The sequence below is a fragment of the Pristiophorus japonicus genome, chromosome 1 (genome assembly GCF_044704955.1).
Source record: "Pristiophorus japonicus isolate sPriJap1 chromosome 1, sPriJap1.hap1, whole genome shotgun sequence".
Classification (NCBI taxonomy): domain Eukaryota; kingdom Metazoa; phylum Chordata; class Chondrichthyes; family Pristiophoridae; genus Pristiophorus; species Pristiophorus japonicus.
The window spans coordinates 270648545-270665277 of NC_091977.1; the positions used below are offsets into that span (position 1 = coordinate 270648545).

The following is a 16733-nucleotide window of genomic DNA, read 5'->3' on the forward strand; positions in this document are numbered from 1 at the left end:
TGTGGTTGTGAGGCTGAAGTAGTGGTAAGTGTGAAAGGGTGAGGTGAAGCTATGGCTGTTATGTATGTGTCGTGTTTGATAGAGAATGTTGGTAGGTGAGTGCAATGTGTGCGGTGCATTGACCAGTGTGTGAGGCTTGTGGTGCAGTTGGTGGGATATGGCGTTTGAAGATACATTCATTGACCGTGACCATTCGTACGAGGTTATTAAACTTTTTCCGGCACTGGATCCAATTCCTGGGGTAAAGACCAGTGGCAGTGAACACTTGAGCTATCTGCTCCACTGCCTTCGCAAAGAAATACATTCTGTTCCCAACAGGGAAACTCTGTCACCTTGACGAGCCCCTAAAATGTGGCTTCCAAACCAGATCCTCATTTTATGGTCACTCTTTCAGTAAAGTCATACAAGTCCTACGTCTTTAATCAGAGGAGACGATAGGCTGAATTGGCCTTCTTCCGTTCTGTAAATTTCTATGATTCTATGAAAAGCCTTCTGTGAAAGTGCATAACCGCCAGTTGCACAGTTGGTCACAGGGCAAATTTCTAATGTCCGTGAACACAATCTCATCACCCTCAGCTTGCTCAGAAATGAGCAGTACAAATTCCAGCAGCAATCAGGTCACACATGTACTTTCCAGAATACAATAATACTCCTTATTTCAGAAATAATTCTGTACTTATCACAACTTACCTCACAAGGTCACCTACAATGCTGTACTGTGATGACAAAGCTGAAATGCCACACATTTAAAAAATTTATGCTCTGAATTTTATTTCCTCAAAAGTACACGCTTGATTTCAGCTAGCATGTCGGGGAAAGGCTAGGAAAAACATAGTAAGTTGGGAGCCTTTCATTCTCATTGGGAGTCAGTGAAGATTTTATCGTGGATTAAAAGGGAAAAAAACTGCCACGGTGGCAACCTTTACTGTAATGTTGCTCACTGTCAAATGGAACACAAATGTTCACACAGCATGAAGCAAACACACAGAATTTGTGTTGAATCAACACTCAGGAATTCTATGTTAGCAAGATTTAGCCTGTCAAAACTACTCCTGACAGCTCCCTGCCAAGGGAGGACTTTAATAATGTATAATGGCAACAGAAAGGTCACAGGCTATGGGTAAATATTCTTTCTCCATACAAGAAATAACATGGAGGCAGTAAAACAAGATAAATCTCAATATAAAGCTGGTGCAGGCAGTGCATTCTGCCTTCTAATTAATCTCTGGGATTGCCGCCAAGTGTGACCTTTCTGTAAAGTTCAAAAAGGCATGTCTGATTTTTATTTTTTTTTACTCGGGATAAGTAGGGATTTTTTTTAAACATAGAAACAGGGGTAGGCCATTCACTCCTTCCAGCCTGCCCCACCATTCAATTAGATCAATGCTGATTTATCCCTCAATTTCATTCCCCCATCTTTGCTCCATCTCCCTTAACACCCGAACCCGAACCCAATCTATCTATCTTAGTCTTTAAAATTACAATTGACCCAGCAGACCCATATGTTCCAGATTTCCATTATCCTTCGTGTGAAAAAGGACTTCATCATTTCAGTCCGAAATGACCTAGCTCTAATTTTAAGATTATGCCCCCTCCAGAGGAAATAGTTTCTCTCTTTCTACCCTGTCAAATCAATTTAACATTTTAAAGACCACGCTTAGATCACCTTTTAAACTCAAGAAAAATAATATTGTTTTGTTCAGTTCCACCAACTTTACTGGAAGTTTTAGCTCATGCTAGAGGACAGATACAGTGCCCTCAAGCACCTCCCTTAAATGGCATTTCTGCAAGCGTGAATTAAAGATAAAGGGCTAGATTTTATACTTTTGTGCAGATCGCCCAAAAATAGGCGTTATTTCCAGTGTGAGCAGTAAAAATGGGTTTTCAGATCGCCAGCTTCTCGCCCATTCTCAAAACCCCTTTTAAAATTGGGTGTTACCGCGAGTGATATGAAATGGGCGCTAGCATTAAATCTCTCCGAGCTTCTGCAGTAAAATGTCGCCGTACTTAGCAAAGAACATAATAAGAACATAAGAAATAGGAACAGGAGTAGGCCATATGGCCCCTTGAACTTGCTCTGCCATTCAATAAGATCGTGGCTGATCTGGTCATGGACTCAGCTCCATTTCCTCGCCCGCTCCTCATAACCCCTTATCCTTTAAGAAACTGTCTATCTCTGTCTCAATGACCCAGCCTCCACAGCTCTCTGAGGCAGTGAATTCCACAGATTTACAACCCTGTGAAAGAAGAAATTTCTCCTCATTTCTGTTTTAAATGGGCGGCCACTTATTCTAAGATCATGCCCTCTAGTTCTAGTCTCTCCCATCAGTGGAAACATCCTCTCTGCATCCACCTTGTCAAGCCCCCTCATAATCTTATACATTTCGATAAGATCACCTCTCATTCTTCTGAATTCCAATGAGTAGAGGCCCAATCTACTCAACCTTTCCTCATAAGTCAACCCTCTCATCCCCGGAATCAACCTAGTGAACCTCCTCTGAACTGCCTCCAAAGCAAGTATATCCTTTCGTAAATATGGAAACCAAAACTGCATGCAGTATTCCAGGTGTGGCCTCATCAATACCTTTATTAGCTGTAGGAAGATTTCCCTGCTATTATACTCAATCACTTTACAATAAAGGCCAAGATACCATTGGCCTTCCAGATCACTTGCTGTACCTGCATACTATCCTTTTGTGTTTCATGCACAAGTACTCCCAGGTCCCGCTGTACTGTGGCACTTTGCAATCTTTCTCCATTTAAATAATAACTTGCTCTTTGATTTTTTTTCTGCCAAAGTGCATGACCTCACACTTTCCAACATTATACCCCATCTGCCAAATTTTTGCCCACTCACTTAGCCTGGCAACACTCGATTCCCGCGATTCAGAAGGTGAAGGGTCATCATGACATGCGCATAAGAGGAGAGAGAGAGAGGGAGCTGAGAGGGAGTGAAGGCATGTGTGGGTGTGGTGTGGCTGCTTTGGGAGGAAGGAGGGAGAGTTTCGAGCTTTATAGCAAATTGGGAAAAAAAATTAGCTGTTACCAGCCAGATATTTTCCCGAATTTAGTGCCTATAATGGAGGAAGAGGAGACGACAACACAGCACGCTTTGGAGACTGACGCTGGTGAGAGCAGTGAGCTGGGAGAGGAGCACATTGGAGGGCGCAAAAGAGCGAGGAGGTTCTCGGACGAGGCAAATGCCTCCTTCCTGCAGGAGGTCGAGTCACACTGGGGTGATTTGACACAGGGAGGGCGTGGGAAGCCCACTCCAAAGGCCCACCAGAAGATATGGGCCGAGATAGCAGAGGTGGTCTCGTCAGCGACCAACAAGGTTCATGATCGCAACCATTGCCGCAAGCAATGGAATGACCTTGTGGGATCTGCAAGGGTAAGTATTACATTTATTTACATGTAACTTATATATTTATATAATTTGATTTGTAACAGTCATGAGTGACTGTCATCAGATGCGAGGTGTTTCACTTTTACCGGGAATGTTGTACTCAAAGCCTGTGGTCACGGTGCACGTCTTTAGGTAAAGAATGATCATTATCATCATAATCATGATTGCATCTGTCGGTTATGTGTTGTATCAGTCTCTGTGACAGTACCTAGCAATCGTATCATGCAATGATCTCATGCCAGTTCGTCCTGTTACCTTTTACAGAAGAAGCTATCGATGATTAGGTCCGCGCAGAGGCGAACAGGTGGGGGGCCACCAGTCACCAGCGACATCACTGAGGTGGAGGAGTAGGTGCTCACACTCGTGGGGAAGCACCCCCGGACGGCCACACAAGCAGACCCTGAAGTGATGCCACGTGAGTAAAGTATACACCATTGCATGATCTAAAGTCAATTGATGCCACACCCACTCATATCCGAACAATAATATATGATAGATGGTTTCTAAAATTGTCCTATAAATAATGCTGGTCGAATGAAAATCATTGCAAAGCACAATGTGTTGATGGTCATGAAATGTGATGTCTGTGATGATTTTGATTGCGGTGGTGCTTTTGTCGTGCATATGCTGTGTGTAGCGCTGGACTCACCTTGTGACCCTAGCACCCCCTTCTCCTCTAATAACCTCATTTGTGTTTTGCAGCTCAGCCAGCAGCGCATCCCAAGGCAAGACCACAGAGGCCAGAAGGTGGGGGCACGGGGCCGGACTCACCGGACGATCCTACATCTGCTGCTGAGGAGGTACGATTCTCGCCCGTCAATCCACTGGGTCTGTTCTCTACGGATGAGAGCACGAACTTTGAGGAATCTGCATCGCCCGGCTCCAGAAGGCATTCCACCCCAAGGCCATTTAGTGCTCCTCCGGCCATTCCCGCCACCACTCTGGAGATACCGGGCCCAAGCATCTTCCCACAGGGCACCCCATTTGTCCCCAGGATGGCGCCAACCCCGCGGAGGTTTCGTAGACGTGGCAGGTCTGGTCCACAAGCGCCAGATAAGAGCAGAGAGATGTTAAAGTTGTTCAGGAGGACTGTAGACATCGGTGACCAGATCCTCAATGCATTGGGGGGCATATCCCAACAGCTGGCCAGCATCTCCGGCACCATGACTGAGTACGTTCTGCAGATGGTGGAGGACCTGGAGGCAATAGCCAGGAACACTCCTGGCACAGGCCTCCCAGTGGTCCCGGAGTGCAGCACTCCACCCCTAGGTTCCGCAACACCAGTGCCAACGACAGATGAAAGGGAAGACCAAGATCCTGCTTCTGGATCCGAGAATGTTCCCACCTCAGCACCCCCCGCTCCTGTACCGTGCAACAACCACCAGCTCTGTCTTCATCCCCCACCCCCCCCCAATGAGGCACCGCCTGAGGAACTCCTCGGCCAGGGAGCGTGGGCGGGAAGGAAAGTGAGGCGCATGTCCGCAGGTGATGGCTTTGTTATATCTCCATCTCAGTGTATGGAATTTGTTGTAATTTATGGGGGGGGGGGGGGGGAGGGGGCCACCCTCCTGCTTTGCATTTGTGTCCTGAGTTGCTGGACATGTTGACCATTTGATTGATGTCAATGGTCGAAAAAGTGGGGTGGGAGTGGGGTGTTTTTGCCTGTGATACTCATGATTTCAGATCAATAGTCGTATTAAATGTTTTTTATTCAACATAACCTTGTTGTGCATTGTCTCAGTTAGCTGGACCATTACACACTGGTGATACCTTAACATGAAAGGGTATAATTAAACTTAACTTCAATCAAACTTTAACTGGCACCAAGATGATGCCCATCATTGATGTCTGAGCTGCACACGCACAGCAGTGTGTCAGCGTTGTCACTCACAGCAACGTTCTTTCAGGCAAAGTGCTCATTTATGAGCTCCTGACATAAGAATCTTGCAGCTATGTAGCCACCACGGGCCCTTTCCTGCGGTCTGGAGGGGGCGTGGGCATGGTTGCATAGTCAGCCTGATTGTCTGGCCCAAGGTCAGCGTCCAGCCCCTCATCATCCTCTTCCTCTCTCTCCTGAGGTGGACCATCAGTCCCTTCTGGCAATTCTTGCCCCCTCCTGTTAGCCAGGTTGTGCAGCATGGAGCACACGATCACGAATTGAGCTACTTGCTCAGTGTTGTATTGTACCTCCCCTCCTGAGTGCTCCAGGCATTGAAAGCGCTGCTTAAGCACACCAATTGTTTTCTGGACCACATTGCATGTGGTTCTGTGGCTCTCTTATCGCTTCTCGACCTCAGTATGGGTGTCACGCAGGGGAGTCATTAGCCAGGTGGCTAGGCCATATCGGTTGTCATCAAGCATCCAGAATTGTCCTTGTGGCTGACTGTTAAAACATGTCAGAGACCGCACTCTCACGCAGGATGTGAGCCTCATCGAAGCTGCCCGGACATTTGGCATTCGCTGCCATTATTATCTGGTTGTGGTCGACAACTAGTTGGACATTCAGGGAGTGAAATTAATCCTCACCAATCACCATCATAATCAGTCCCGCAAGTCGAGGATAATTTGCTTCCACTCTAAAAGTGAGTTCTCAGGTGACTTGAGAAGTCCGATGCGGGACCTACAATCTCTGTCACAGGTGGTGCAGACAGTGGTTGAAGGAAAGGGTCGTCGGGGAGCCTGGGTTGACGCACGCTCCTTCCGCTCTCTACGTTTAGTTTCTGCTCGTCTCGGCGATGGGACTCGAGGTGCTCTTCCTCCACTTTGGATGGTCGTGGGCCAGGGATTTCCAGGAATTGGTGGGGTGTTGCACTTTATCAAGGAAGCTTTGAGGGTGTCCTTGAAATGTTTCCTCTGCTCACCTGGGGCTCGCTTGCCGTGTCGAAGCTCCATGTAGAAACCAAAATTGCACACAGTATTCCAGGTGCGACCTCACCAATACCTTGTACAACCGTAGCAAGACTTCCTTGCTTTTATACTCCATTCTCTTTTCCTGGTCCACCTTTGTCCTTTTCCACAACTACCCTAAATCTTACTGAATTATCATCACAAGCACCAAAATGCTCTCCCACTGATACCTCTTCCACGTGCCCCTCTTCATTCCCCAAAACATAGTCCAGAACTGCCCCTTCCCTTGTTGGGCTAAAGAAGTTCTCCTGAATGTATTTTAGGAATTCCGCACCCTCTGTACCATTCACATTGCTTTTTTCCCAGTTAATATTAGGGTAGTTGAAATCCCCCATTATTGCAGCTCTATAGTTTTTGCACCGCAGCAATTTCCCCACATATTTGTTCTTCTATCTCTCTCTGGCTGTTTGGGGATCTATAATACACTCCCAATAGTGATCACCCCTTTTTTGTCCTTCAATTCAACTCATATGGCCTCGTTTGATGAGCCCTCTAACATATCATGCCTTCTCACAGCTTTAATTAATACTGCAACCCCGTCCTCCTTTTTTTACCCCCCTCGCTATCGCGTCTGAAAACCCTGTAACCAGGAATGTTGAGCTGCTATATCTGCCTTTCTTTCAGCCGTGTCTCAGTAATAGCTATAATGCCATACTCCCAAGTGTCTATCTGTGCTCTCAGCTCATCTGCTTTATTCGCTATACTCCTTGCATTGAAGTAAATACCATTTAGTGCTGCCAAACTCCCTTGTTGTCTATTTTCCACCTTGTTTCCTCTGCCTAACAAATTCACTTTCTCCTTTAACTTTTAAGAAACAAAAGGGATGACTGATGCAAGGTGAAAGGAGATGGTAATAAGACAAGTAAAGAAACAAAAGATGAGTCTAAAGGAGGTGTAAATGGGAATGACAGAATCCTATAATTGCTTAAAACCTGTTACATCTCTAACTTTTTCCAGTTCATGCAAAAGGTCATCGACTTGAAACCTTAACCCTGTCTCTCTCTCCACAGACACTGCCTGATCTGCTGAAAATTTCCAGTATTTTCTGTTTTTATTTCAGATTTACAGCATCCGCAGTATTTTGCTTTTGAATTTTGTTTCTATTTTTCTGTTCGCTATGTCTCTTTTTTCTGTGCCGTTATGTTATTTCTAATCAGCGGCAGATCGGGGCCATAAAAGGCGAGTGGCCGCTGGACAGCATGGAGCATATCACTTCAGTGTACAGCGTGAGCCAGTGCAGGAGGGCAACGGCAGTAAAAAGGGCGACTGGTTTGGATGTGACCATAACCCAGGTCGGTGATTAGAGCGTGGGCAGGTGCAGCAGGAGTGGTGAGGTCGGGACGAAGAAGTGGCGAGAGACTGCAAATCGATGTGATCGGGGCCCAGCAGAGGCGTGAGTTCGGGGCCCAGGAAAGGCGTGGGCCCAGGGGCAGCATGGGCCAACCCACACTGCGATATGTGTGCGCACCAGGTCCGTGCAGCAGAGCTGGTCTCCAGTCGTCTTGCTTAATCCTTGCCACTGGAACAAGACCTAGCTCTGTCAAGCCCGTGTGGTGACAGGTGTGCAACGGCCATTCCACGTTAAAAAAATCCATGCACAGGCATCTTCCACCCTTCAACATGCAGTTCGGGACCTGGAATATTAGGTCCTTCTCATTGAACACATCCCTTTTTGGTGTGGAAGCAAGTCATTCTCGATTTGAGGGATCCACCCATTCTTCCTTCCCTATACCTTTGGATTATGTTGTACCTGCCATATTTAGTTGTCAGTCTTGTTCTTTATGTAGCCATGTTTCATCATTCCTGCTACATCTGGTTCCTATAACAGATTATTACCTCGAGTTTTTCCGTTTTATTTTGGGTGCTATGCACATTGCTGCACACAGTTGTTTTTATTTTTAACAGTCCTTTTATACTTCTGTTCTATAACTGTATTTGTTCCCTGACTGTTTATGATATGCTTGTTCTTTGCCTTGGTCTGACCTTTAATGAGTTCATTCAGTGAGTCGTGGAGCCATAAAAACCATGAATGACCATGGTTTGAGCCTCAGTTTGCACCAAGTTAGCCAATCTCAGCCAGGGTGCTGGTAGGGACACTGTTAGCTTCAGCTGCTCTGCTTTAGGGAAAATCAGTCAGGGTTCCTACTCCTGATGCGATTCAGTGACATCTGTTGGAAGTCTGAACACTGGATGAGTACAAGATTCTGATTCTCCACTCCTGTCAAATAATCTGTCAGCAGAAAATCAAGGCTCACTCATGACTCATGAGCTTTTGGCTGAGATACCAGTGAGTGCGTGGAACCCTTCCCCCAGCGACTGGTTCACGCCTTCAAGAAAGGAGAAAATTGACAGAGGATATAAAACCAGACACTTCTTGATCTGATCACCCGACTGTGGCTCAAATTATTTTCATCAGTATTTCTGTGCACAAAGGGTAGAACATTTAATACCAATCTGGGGGTACATAGTTGGGTCAGCGGTCTATCTAAAACCTGTGAAGATGTAATGAGACTGCCAACCTCAATAAGAATCACTGATTGCGGTGTCATGGTGAGCAGAGGCAGGTTCCTCCCTCACAAAGTAGAGTCACCCTGGGCCTGTTCTTGTGCTCCTCCAGCAGACACTTTCAAAGCAGCACTGGCAAAGGCCTCAGTGCAGGGTATGTACATGACATCTCTCCCAGCACATGTGTTCCAGTCATATCTACAGAAGACCAAAATGCAGAACAATGCCTTAAAAAATTTAAAAACAAAACAAAAAGAGCTCAAAATGTACATCAAGTTTGGGCGAATGCATCCGTGACAAGTAGAAATCAAAAATTCTTCAACAGCTTGGAAAAAGTCGACACATCCCTCAAAAACCTGGCAGCACAAGAATAGCCCAGAGAACCATCCTGTACATCCTGTTACTTAAGCTGTTGTGACATTAAACTGCAGCAATGTCACTTCACATGTTTTGGAGAAAACAAAATCAAGTACAGTGAAACCTTAAGGGACATGGCACAGAACTGGTGGTGGGTTTCTCAGGGGATCCTGGAGTGTGCTCTGCCAGAAGATTTAGAATTATTGCAATAAAAATGATGGGTTCTGGTTAATTCTAGGAACTTTTATTCTTCAAAATTCATATGTTTTTAATCTTAATAAAAGCCAGTGGGAATAAGGTCAGGGCAGCAGATGGGAGTGGGAATTGTGGGCGAGGTATGGATGGGAGCAAGGACCCAAAGACACGGGCCCCAGCATAAACCGACTGCTGGGGGCGGGGGGTTGCTGAGTGGTTGGGAGTGGGAGAGGCTAGGGCCGAGGCTGGGTAGGTCCAAGTAAAAGGACACATGAAAGTTAAATTTTTCACTTACCATGGCCTCTTCTGACCACTCTTTGACTCCATCCATGGTTTAGCCCTACGCAGGCCTCCAGAATGCGGATGTTAAAATGCCATTGTGACGCCAATGATGTCATCAGGCCACAACATTAAGCCAGTAAGATAAAATGGGCCAGAAAGTGGATTCAGAGAATTTTAACCCTCCTACACACTATTGGGGGGGGGGGGCGGGGGCAGTTAAAATCGACTTCACAGAACCTATCCACTCCACACTCTTCTACACCACTCTCCCTCTCCCCTTCACTCGCACTCTACCCCTTCTCCAACCCACTTCAAGTTGTCGCTCTTTTCTCTTTCCAATCGACTTAGTTCAAGTTGGCACTCTTCCTTCTCTCCAGTTCATGATGTCAACTGGTCCTCCTTTCCCAAAACAGTTCAAGCGTTCTGTCCTGCCCATCAATTCAAGCTGGCATTCTCCTCTGTCCCACCCCAAAAGGCTATTCCCAGTGTCTGCTGTCTGAACCACCAGCCCCCACCACAAGCACTGCTTCCAGGTTCTGCTACTCCCTCTCCACTGCTTTTCCTTCCATTTTACCCTTTACTGTTCATCAGTTCCCCCACCTTTATATCTTTGTTATTCACCAACTCCCCCTAACCTGTCTCCTTCACTGCCATCAACTTCACTTTCCCGTCCCTCTGTGGTGGAAGGATTATATTTTTTATGATTATAGATTGGAACACCTATTTTCACAAGAATTGCTGCCTAGAGTATGCAGTTGAGTGGACTCATTTTCATTAGCAACAGATTCTCACAGTCGTGGCAATGAGGAAATAGGGGCCTGATTCTTTTGTCAGCTGACATGGACCTGACCCCAATAAGCAGACCATCGGTGTTAAATGCTGACATTTGGCATGTATGCAAATGATTCACATAAATCAACCAGTCATGGCTATTGTAAATATAAATATCTCCAACAGCATGAGTCCAGATGATATGGATGTATGCAGATGATCAAATACTCTGTGGGACAGGATGGCTCAATGGTTGCTGGTGTCCTGATTGAATGTTGAATGCGACTGCTCAGACCAAGTTACAATGACATTCTGCAGCTTTGCTCCATCACTTGGGGATCAGGAAGAGATTTTCAGAGACCTTAATATCCTTAGAAGTCAATCTGGTTTGTTGACTCTCAGATGATGGAGTGGGTTGGCTAGGATCTATGACAGGACAAATTGGAGGTGGTGTGCAGAGATAATGGGCTCGATAGGCAGAGTAAACTTTTCTTGTTCTGTACTTGATGTTCTTAAAGTCCCAAAGTTGAGCAGCATTTTGGGTTGTAAGGGCAGTTGATCAACCATCCTGATCCAGACTCCTGTTACACAAGCCAAACATTTGATTTTGGGTTACCCAGAGAAAGACATCCGACGAGATCCCAAGTAGCCCCATTGCGTACAAAGGACAAAATTTCACATAGTTTATAAAAAGGATGTTCCTGCTGTATTTTGCAACACAAACACATTTTTAGCTTGCCTTCTTTTCCTCTCCTGTCCTGAAAGCATTGACTCCTTCACCCTTGTCCAAGTAGTATTCCTTCATGAAAGAGCCCAGATAGCGTGCTACTGGGTTTTGGGGGAAGGCATGTCAGATAGTACATAGATTCTGAATCATGCCATTACTCAAAATGATGATCAGTGCTGGGTAACAGAATATATTACAATATTGGTAGAATTATCTCTCTGTTCCCACATTAAGAAGACCTCAATGTTTAGTGAAAGTACCTCAACTTCTTCTAAATCTTTGAATAATAATTGATACAGAATAGCACAAAAATCTTTTTTTTTTAAATTGTATCATCTAATAATTCTCAACCCATTCCTGTGCTGGTTTGTGATTCCACTCAAAAGGCCGCTTTTCGGGTATGAACCTAAACATCAAGGACAGGAAGGCTGCTCAACCGTGAGAGACATCACAGTTAAATCCTCACCCAAATTGCACTCATGCTCATTTCACAGTGCTGGTTAACTGAATCGCCATCTTCAGGACCAAGACTGATATTTTCCCTTCCACAACCCACTGGAGAACAACTCTGAGTAACAAAATTATGGGCAACATTGCAGGCGTGCATTTGTCTAACGAGCTACCAAGGAAGCACTAAAAGAGAGACAGATAGGTTACCTTGCCATCGGTTATATATCTGCATGTGATTTTGAGAAATTTCTCGGTGAAGGCCTCCTCCTCCTCGGAGGTGGACGATACCACGCGGACAGGCCGAATGCAGCTGTGTGCTGGGGAGGAGGTGGAATCTTCATGGTGAACACTTTCTACATCCTGAAATCACACAAGGTACATTGATTCACATCGAATCTTGGGAGTAGGCAGATATACAATATGCAAATCCAATCGAGTACTAACCAAAGAATCGAACTGGACTTCAAGTGACACCAAGAGGCCAGAAGCGGAAAGGAAAGTTAAACTAACAGAGAATCTGATCATAAATATATGATTCTTCAAATACATTTTTTTTTGAAATTTCCCTCCAATTTGGGTTCTGATCTGACTACCACTAGCATCATGCCCATTGGATAGGGGGGGAGAGGGGAGAGGGGAGAGTGAGGGAGAGGGAAGGAGAGAGGGGCGTGCAGGGGGACGGGGAGGGCGGCGGGGAGAGTGGGCAATGGAGAGGGCGGGTGGGAGAGGGGAGGATGAGGGAGAGGGAAGGGGAGGACGAGGGAGAGGGAAGGGGAGGACGAGGGAGAGGGAAGGGGAGGACGAGGGAGAGGGAAGGGGAGGACGAGGGAGAGGGAAGGGGAGGACGAGGGAGAGGGAAGGGGAGGACGAGGGAGAGGGAAGGGGAGGACGAGGGAGAGGGAAGGGGAGGACGAGGGAGAGGGAAGGGGAGGACGAGGGAGAGGGAAGGGGAGGACGAGGGAGAGGGAAGGGGAGGTGGGAGGGAGAGGGAAGGGGAGGTGGGAGGGGAGTGGGAGAGGGGGAGTGGAGAGAAGAGGGGAGGGCGGCAGAGAGAGGCAGAGAAGGGATGGCGGGGGCGGAGAGGGGAGGGGACAGAGCGGGGGATAGAAGAGAGAGAGGAGAGAGGGGCGGGTGGAGGGGAGAGGGAGGGCAGGGAGAAGGGAGAGCGGGAGGGGGAAAGAAGGGCAGTCGGGGGGGGGGGGGGGGGAAGGGGAGGGCCGGGGAGAGATGGGAGGGCCGGGGGAGAGCGAGAGGAAAGGGCGGGGGGGAGGCGCCAGAGGAGGTGGGATTGGTGGGTGGGAGAGGGCGGGGCAAGAGGGCGGGGAGGAGAGGGCGGGGGCAGGACGAGGCAGAGGGGAGCGAGGGTGGGAGAGCGGGAGTGAGAGGGGAGGGTGGGGGGAGGGCGAGAGGGCAGCGGCGAGAGCGAGAGGGCGGGGGCGAGAGCGAGAGGTCGAGTAGGAGAGGGCAGGGTGAGAGGGAAGAGCGGAGGGAGGGTAGAAGAGGGCGGGTGTGAAGAGAGCAAGGAGGGCGGGGGGGAAGGGGTGGTGGAGAGAGGGGGGAAGGGGGGGGGGGGTGAAGAGAGGTGGGAAGGGGGAGGTGGAGAGGGGGAAGCGGCCTGATGAGAGAGGTGCGTGCGTCTGGGAGAGCGGAGAGGAGTGAACGAGGGAGGGTGGGAGAGGGTAGAGGAGGGGTGGGCGGGTAGAGGACAGGGCTGACGGGAGTGGGGAGAGCGCACGCGGGGAGGGGGAGTGGGGAGATGGAGGGAGTGGGGAGATGGAGGGAGGGGGGGGGGAAGAGAAGGGGGAAGGCGGAGGGCGGGAGAGGAGGGGGAAGGGTGGCAGGCGGAAGGGGGGGGGGGGAGAGAGAGCACAAGGGAGAGAGGAGAGGCGAGGCGGGGGGGGGAGAAAGAGAGAGAGAGAGAGGAGAGGCGAGGCGGGGGGGGGGAGAAAGAGAGAGAGAGAGAGAGAGAGAGGAGGGGCGGGGGGGGGGTAAAAGGAGGGGCGCGCGCAGGGGGGCGGGGGGGAGAGGAGGCGCACGCGGGGGGGGGAGGGGGAGAGGAGGTGCGTGCGGGGGGGGAGGGGGGAGAGGAGAGGAGGCGCGCGCGTGCGGGGTAGGGGGGTCGGGGGAGGAGAGGATGCACGCGTGGGGGGGGAGGGGGAGGGAAGAGGAGGCGTGCGGGGGTTGGGGGAGAAAGGGGGCGCGCGGGGGGGGAAGGGGAAAGAGAGAGAGGAGGGGCGCGCGGGGGGAGGAGGAGGGGCGCGCGGGGGGGGGGGGAGAGGAGGGGCGCACGGTGGGGGGAGAGGAGGGGCGCACGGTGGGGGGAGAGGAGGGGCACGCGGGGGGGGCGTGAGAGGAGGGGCGCGCGGGGGGCGCGGGGAGGGGAGGGGCGCGCGGGGGGGGGGGTGGGGAAGAGAGAGGAGGGGCGCGCGAGGTTGAGCATGGGCGGAGGAGAGTGGAGCGTGCATGCGCAGGAGAGGGGTGCAGGCAGGGTGCCGGGGAGAGCATGGGAGGGCGGGCGAGGGATGGTGCGGACGCGAGAGGGGGGACGTGAGTGGGCGCGGGGGGGGGGCAGACGGAGAGGGGAGGGCAGGATGGGAGAGATGGGAGGTAGTGGGCTGATGAGCGTGGAGGGAGAGGGCGGATGAGACTGGAGGGAGCGTGCGGGTGAGACTGGAGGGAGCGGGCGGGTGAGACTGGAGGGAGCGGGCGGGTGAGACTGGAGGGAGAGGGCCGGGCGGTTGAGGGGGAGAGGGGAAGGTTGGGGGTGGGAGAGCAGGGGAGAGGGTAGGACGGGGGTGCATGGGAGGTCGGAGGAGAGCAAGGGAGCGGGCAGAGGAAAGGACATAAGAAATAGGAGCAGGAGCAGGAGTAGGCCATTCGGCCCCTCGGGCCTGCTCTGTCCATAAGATAATGGCTGATCTGATCATGGAATCAGCTCCACTTCCCTTCCCGCTCCATAACCCCTTATCCCCTTATCATTTAAGAAACTGTCTATTTCTGTCTTATATTTATTCAATGTCCCAGCTTCCACAGCTCTCTGCGGCACGAATTCCACAAATTTACAACCCTCTGAGAGAAGAAATTTCTCCTCATCTCTGTTTTAAATGGGCGGCCCCTTATTCTAAGATCACACCCTCTACTTCTAGTCTCCCCCATCAGTGGAAACATCCTCTCTGCATCCACCTTATCAAGCTCCTCCTAATCTTATATATTTCGATAAGATCACCTCTCATTCATCTGAATTATGAGAAGAGATCCAACCTACTCAAACTTTCCTCATAAATCAACCCCCTCATCCCCGAAATCAACCTAGTGAACCTTCTCTGAGGGTGGGAGAGGGAAGGGAGGGGGGGAAAGAGGGGAGAGGGGGCGCGGAGAGGGGAGGTGAGGGGGGGGCCGGGAGGGTGGCTGGGAGTGGCGAGAGGTGAGGGCCGGTGGGAGGGGGAGGGCGGAGGGAGTGGGGCGGGGAGAAAGGGTGGTCGAGGGGAGAGGGAAGGGGAGGGCGAGGGGAGGGTGTGTGGGCAAGGGGTGGGTGGGGCGGGAGGAGAGGAGTTGGGAAGAGGGGAGGGGTTGGGAAGAGGGTGGGGTGACGGGAGGGCGGGTGGGAAAGGTGAAGAGGGGAAAAATAGAAACATAGAAAATAGGTGCAGGAGTAGGCCATTCAGCCCTTCGAGCCTGCACCACCATTCAATAAGATCATGACTGATCATTCACCTCAGTACCCCTTTCCTGCTTTCTCTCCATACCCCTTGATCCCTTTAGCGTAAGGGCCATATCCAACTCCCTCTTGAATATATCCAATGAACTGGCATCAACAACTTTCTGCGGCAAGTAATTCCACAGGTTAACAACTCTGAGTGAAGAAGTTTCTCCTCATCTCAGTCCGAAATGGCCTACCCCTTATCCTTAGACTGTGTCCCCTGGGCTGGTGGGAGAGGGGAAGAGGGGTGGGCGGGTGAGAGGGGAGGGCGGATGAGAGAGTGGAGCGCAGGTGCAGGGAGAGAGGGGCTGGCAGGGGAAGGGGCGGGCAGGGGTGAGGGGATGGCGGGGGAAGAGTGAGAAGCACGGGTAGGGCTGGGGAGAGAGGGGATTGCGGGGATGAGCCGGGGAACGAGGGGAGGGCAGGGGTGAGAGGGGAGGGCGGGGGAGAGAGGGGAGTGAGAGGGGAGGGCGGGGGGGAGAGCGGGGAGGGCGGGGGGGAGAGCGGGGAGGGCGGGGGGGAGAGCGGGGAGGAGAGCGGGGAGGGCGGGGGGGAGAGAGGGGAGGGCGGGGGGGAGAGCGGGGAGGGCGGGGGGGAGAGAGGGGAGGGCGGGGGGGAGAGAGGGGAGGGCGGGGGGGAGAGAGGGGAGGGCGGGGGGGAGAGAGGGGAGGGCGGGGGGGAGAGAGGGGAGGGCGGGGGGGAGAGAGGGGAGGGCGGGGGGGAGAGAGGGGAGGGCGGGGGGGAGAGAGGGGAGGGCGGGGGGAGAGAGGGGAGGGCGGGGGGAGAGAGGGGAGGGCGGGGGGAGAGAGAGGGGAGGGCGGGGGGAGAGAGAGGGGAGGGCGGGGGGTGAGAGGGGAGGGCGGGGGTGAGAGGGGAGGGCGGGGTGAGAGGGGAGGGCGGGGTGAGAGGGGAGGGCGGGGTGAGAGGGGAGGGCGGGGTGAGAGGGGAGGGCGGGGTGAGAGGGGAGGGCGGGGTGAGAGGGGAGGGCGGGGTGAGAGGGGAGGGCGGGGTGAGAGGGGAGGGCGGGGTGAGAGGGGAGGGCGGGGTGAGAGGGGAGGGCGGGGTGAGAGGGGAGGGCGGGGTGAGAGGGGAGGGCGGGGTGAGAGGGGAGGGCGGGGTGAGAGGGGAGGGCGGGGTGAGAGGGGAGGGCGGGGTGAGAGGGGAGGGCGGGGTGAGAGGGGAGGGCGGGGTGAGAGGGAAAAAGTAAGAAATTCCAATGTACATTAAATGGTTGAAAACGGTGTGTGTACACTGGAATTTCTCACAAGGTTGGCTCCTCTCTAGGAGTGCAATGTTTAAAAATTAAACATCAAAGCCAATCAGATTTAGTTAAAATGATACCGTGTGCTATCTACTACTTCACTGTATAGACTGAGAAGGGTCAAGCATGCACTGTGATTCTCAAAAGTGAATGTTATTCTGTGCTGTTAATA

General features: G+C 51.3%; 1 protein-coding gene across 1 annotated transcript in view; it reads right to left on the minus strand.

The window, feature by feature from the left end:
* The window catches only part of LOC139263072 (oxidation resistance protein 1-like), a 203781-nt gene that overhangs the window by 148807 nt on the left and 38241 nt on the right, over nucleotides 1-16733 (minus strand). Inside the window, exon 4 of the mRNA XM_070878644.1 lies at nucleotides 11808-11960. Within this exon, the coding sequence (XP_070734745.1) occupies nucleotides 11808-11960 (153 nt within the window). The remainder of the gene's footprint in view (nucleotides 1-11807; nucleotides 11961-16733) is intronic.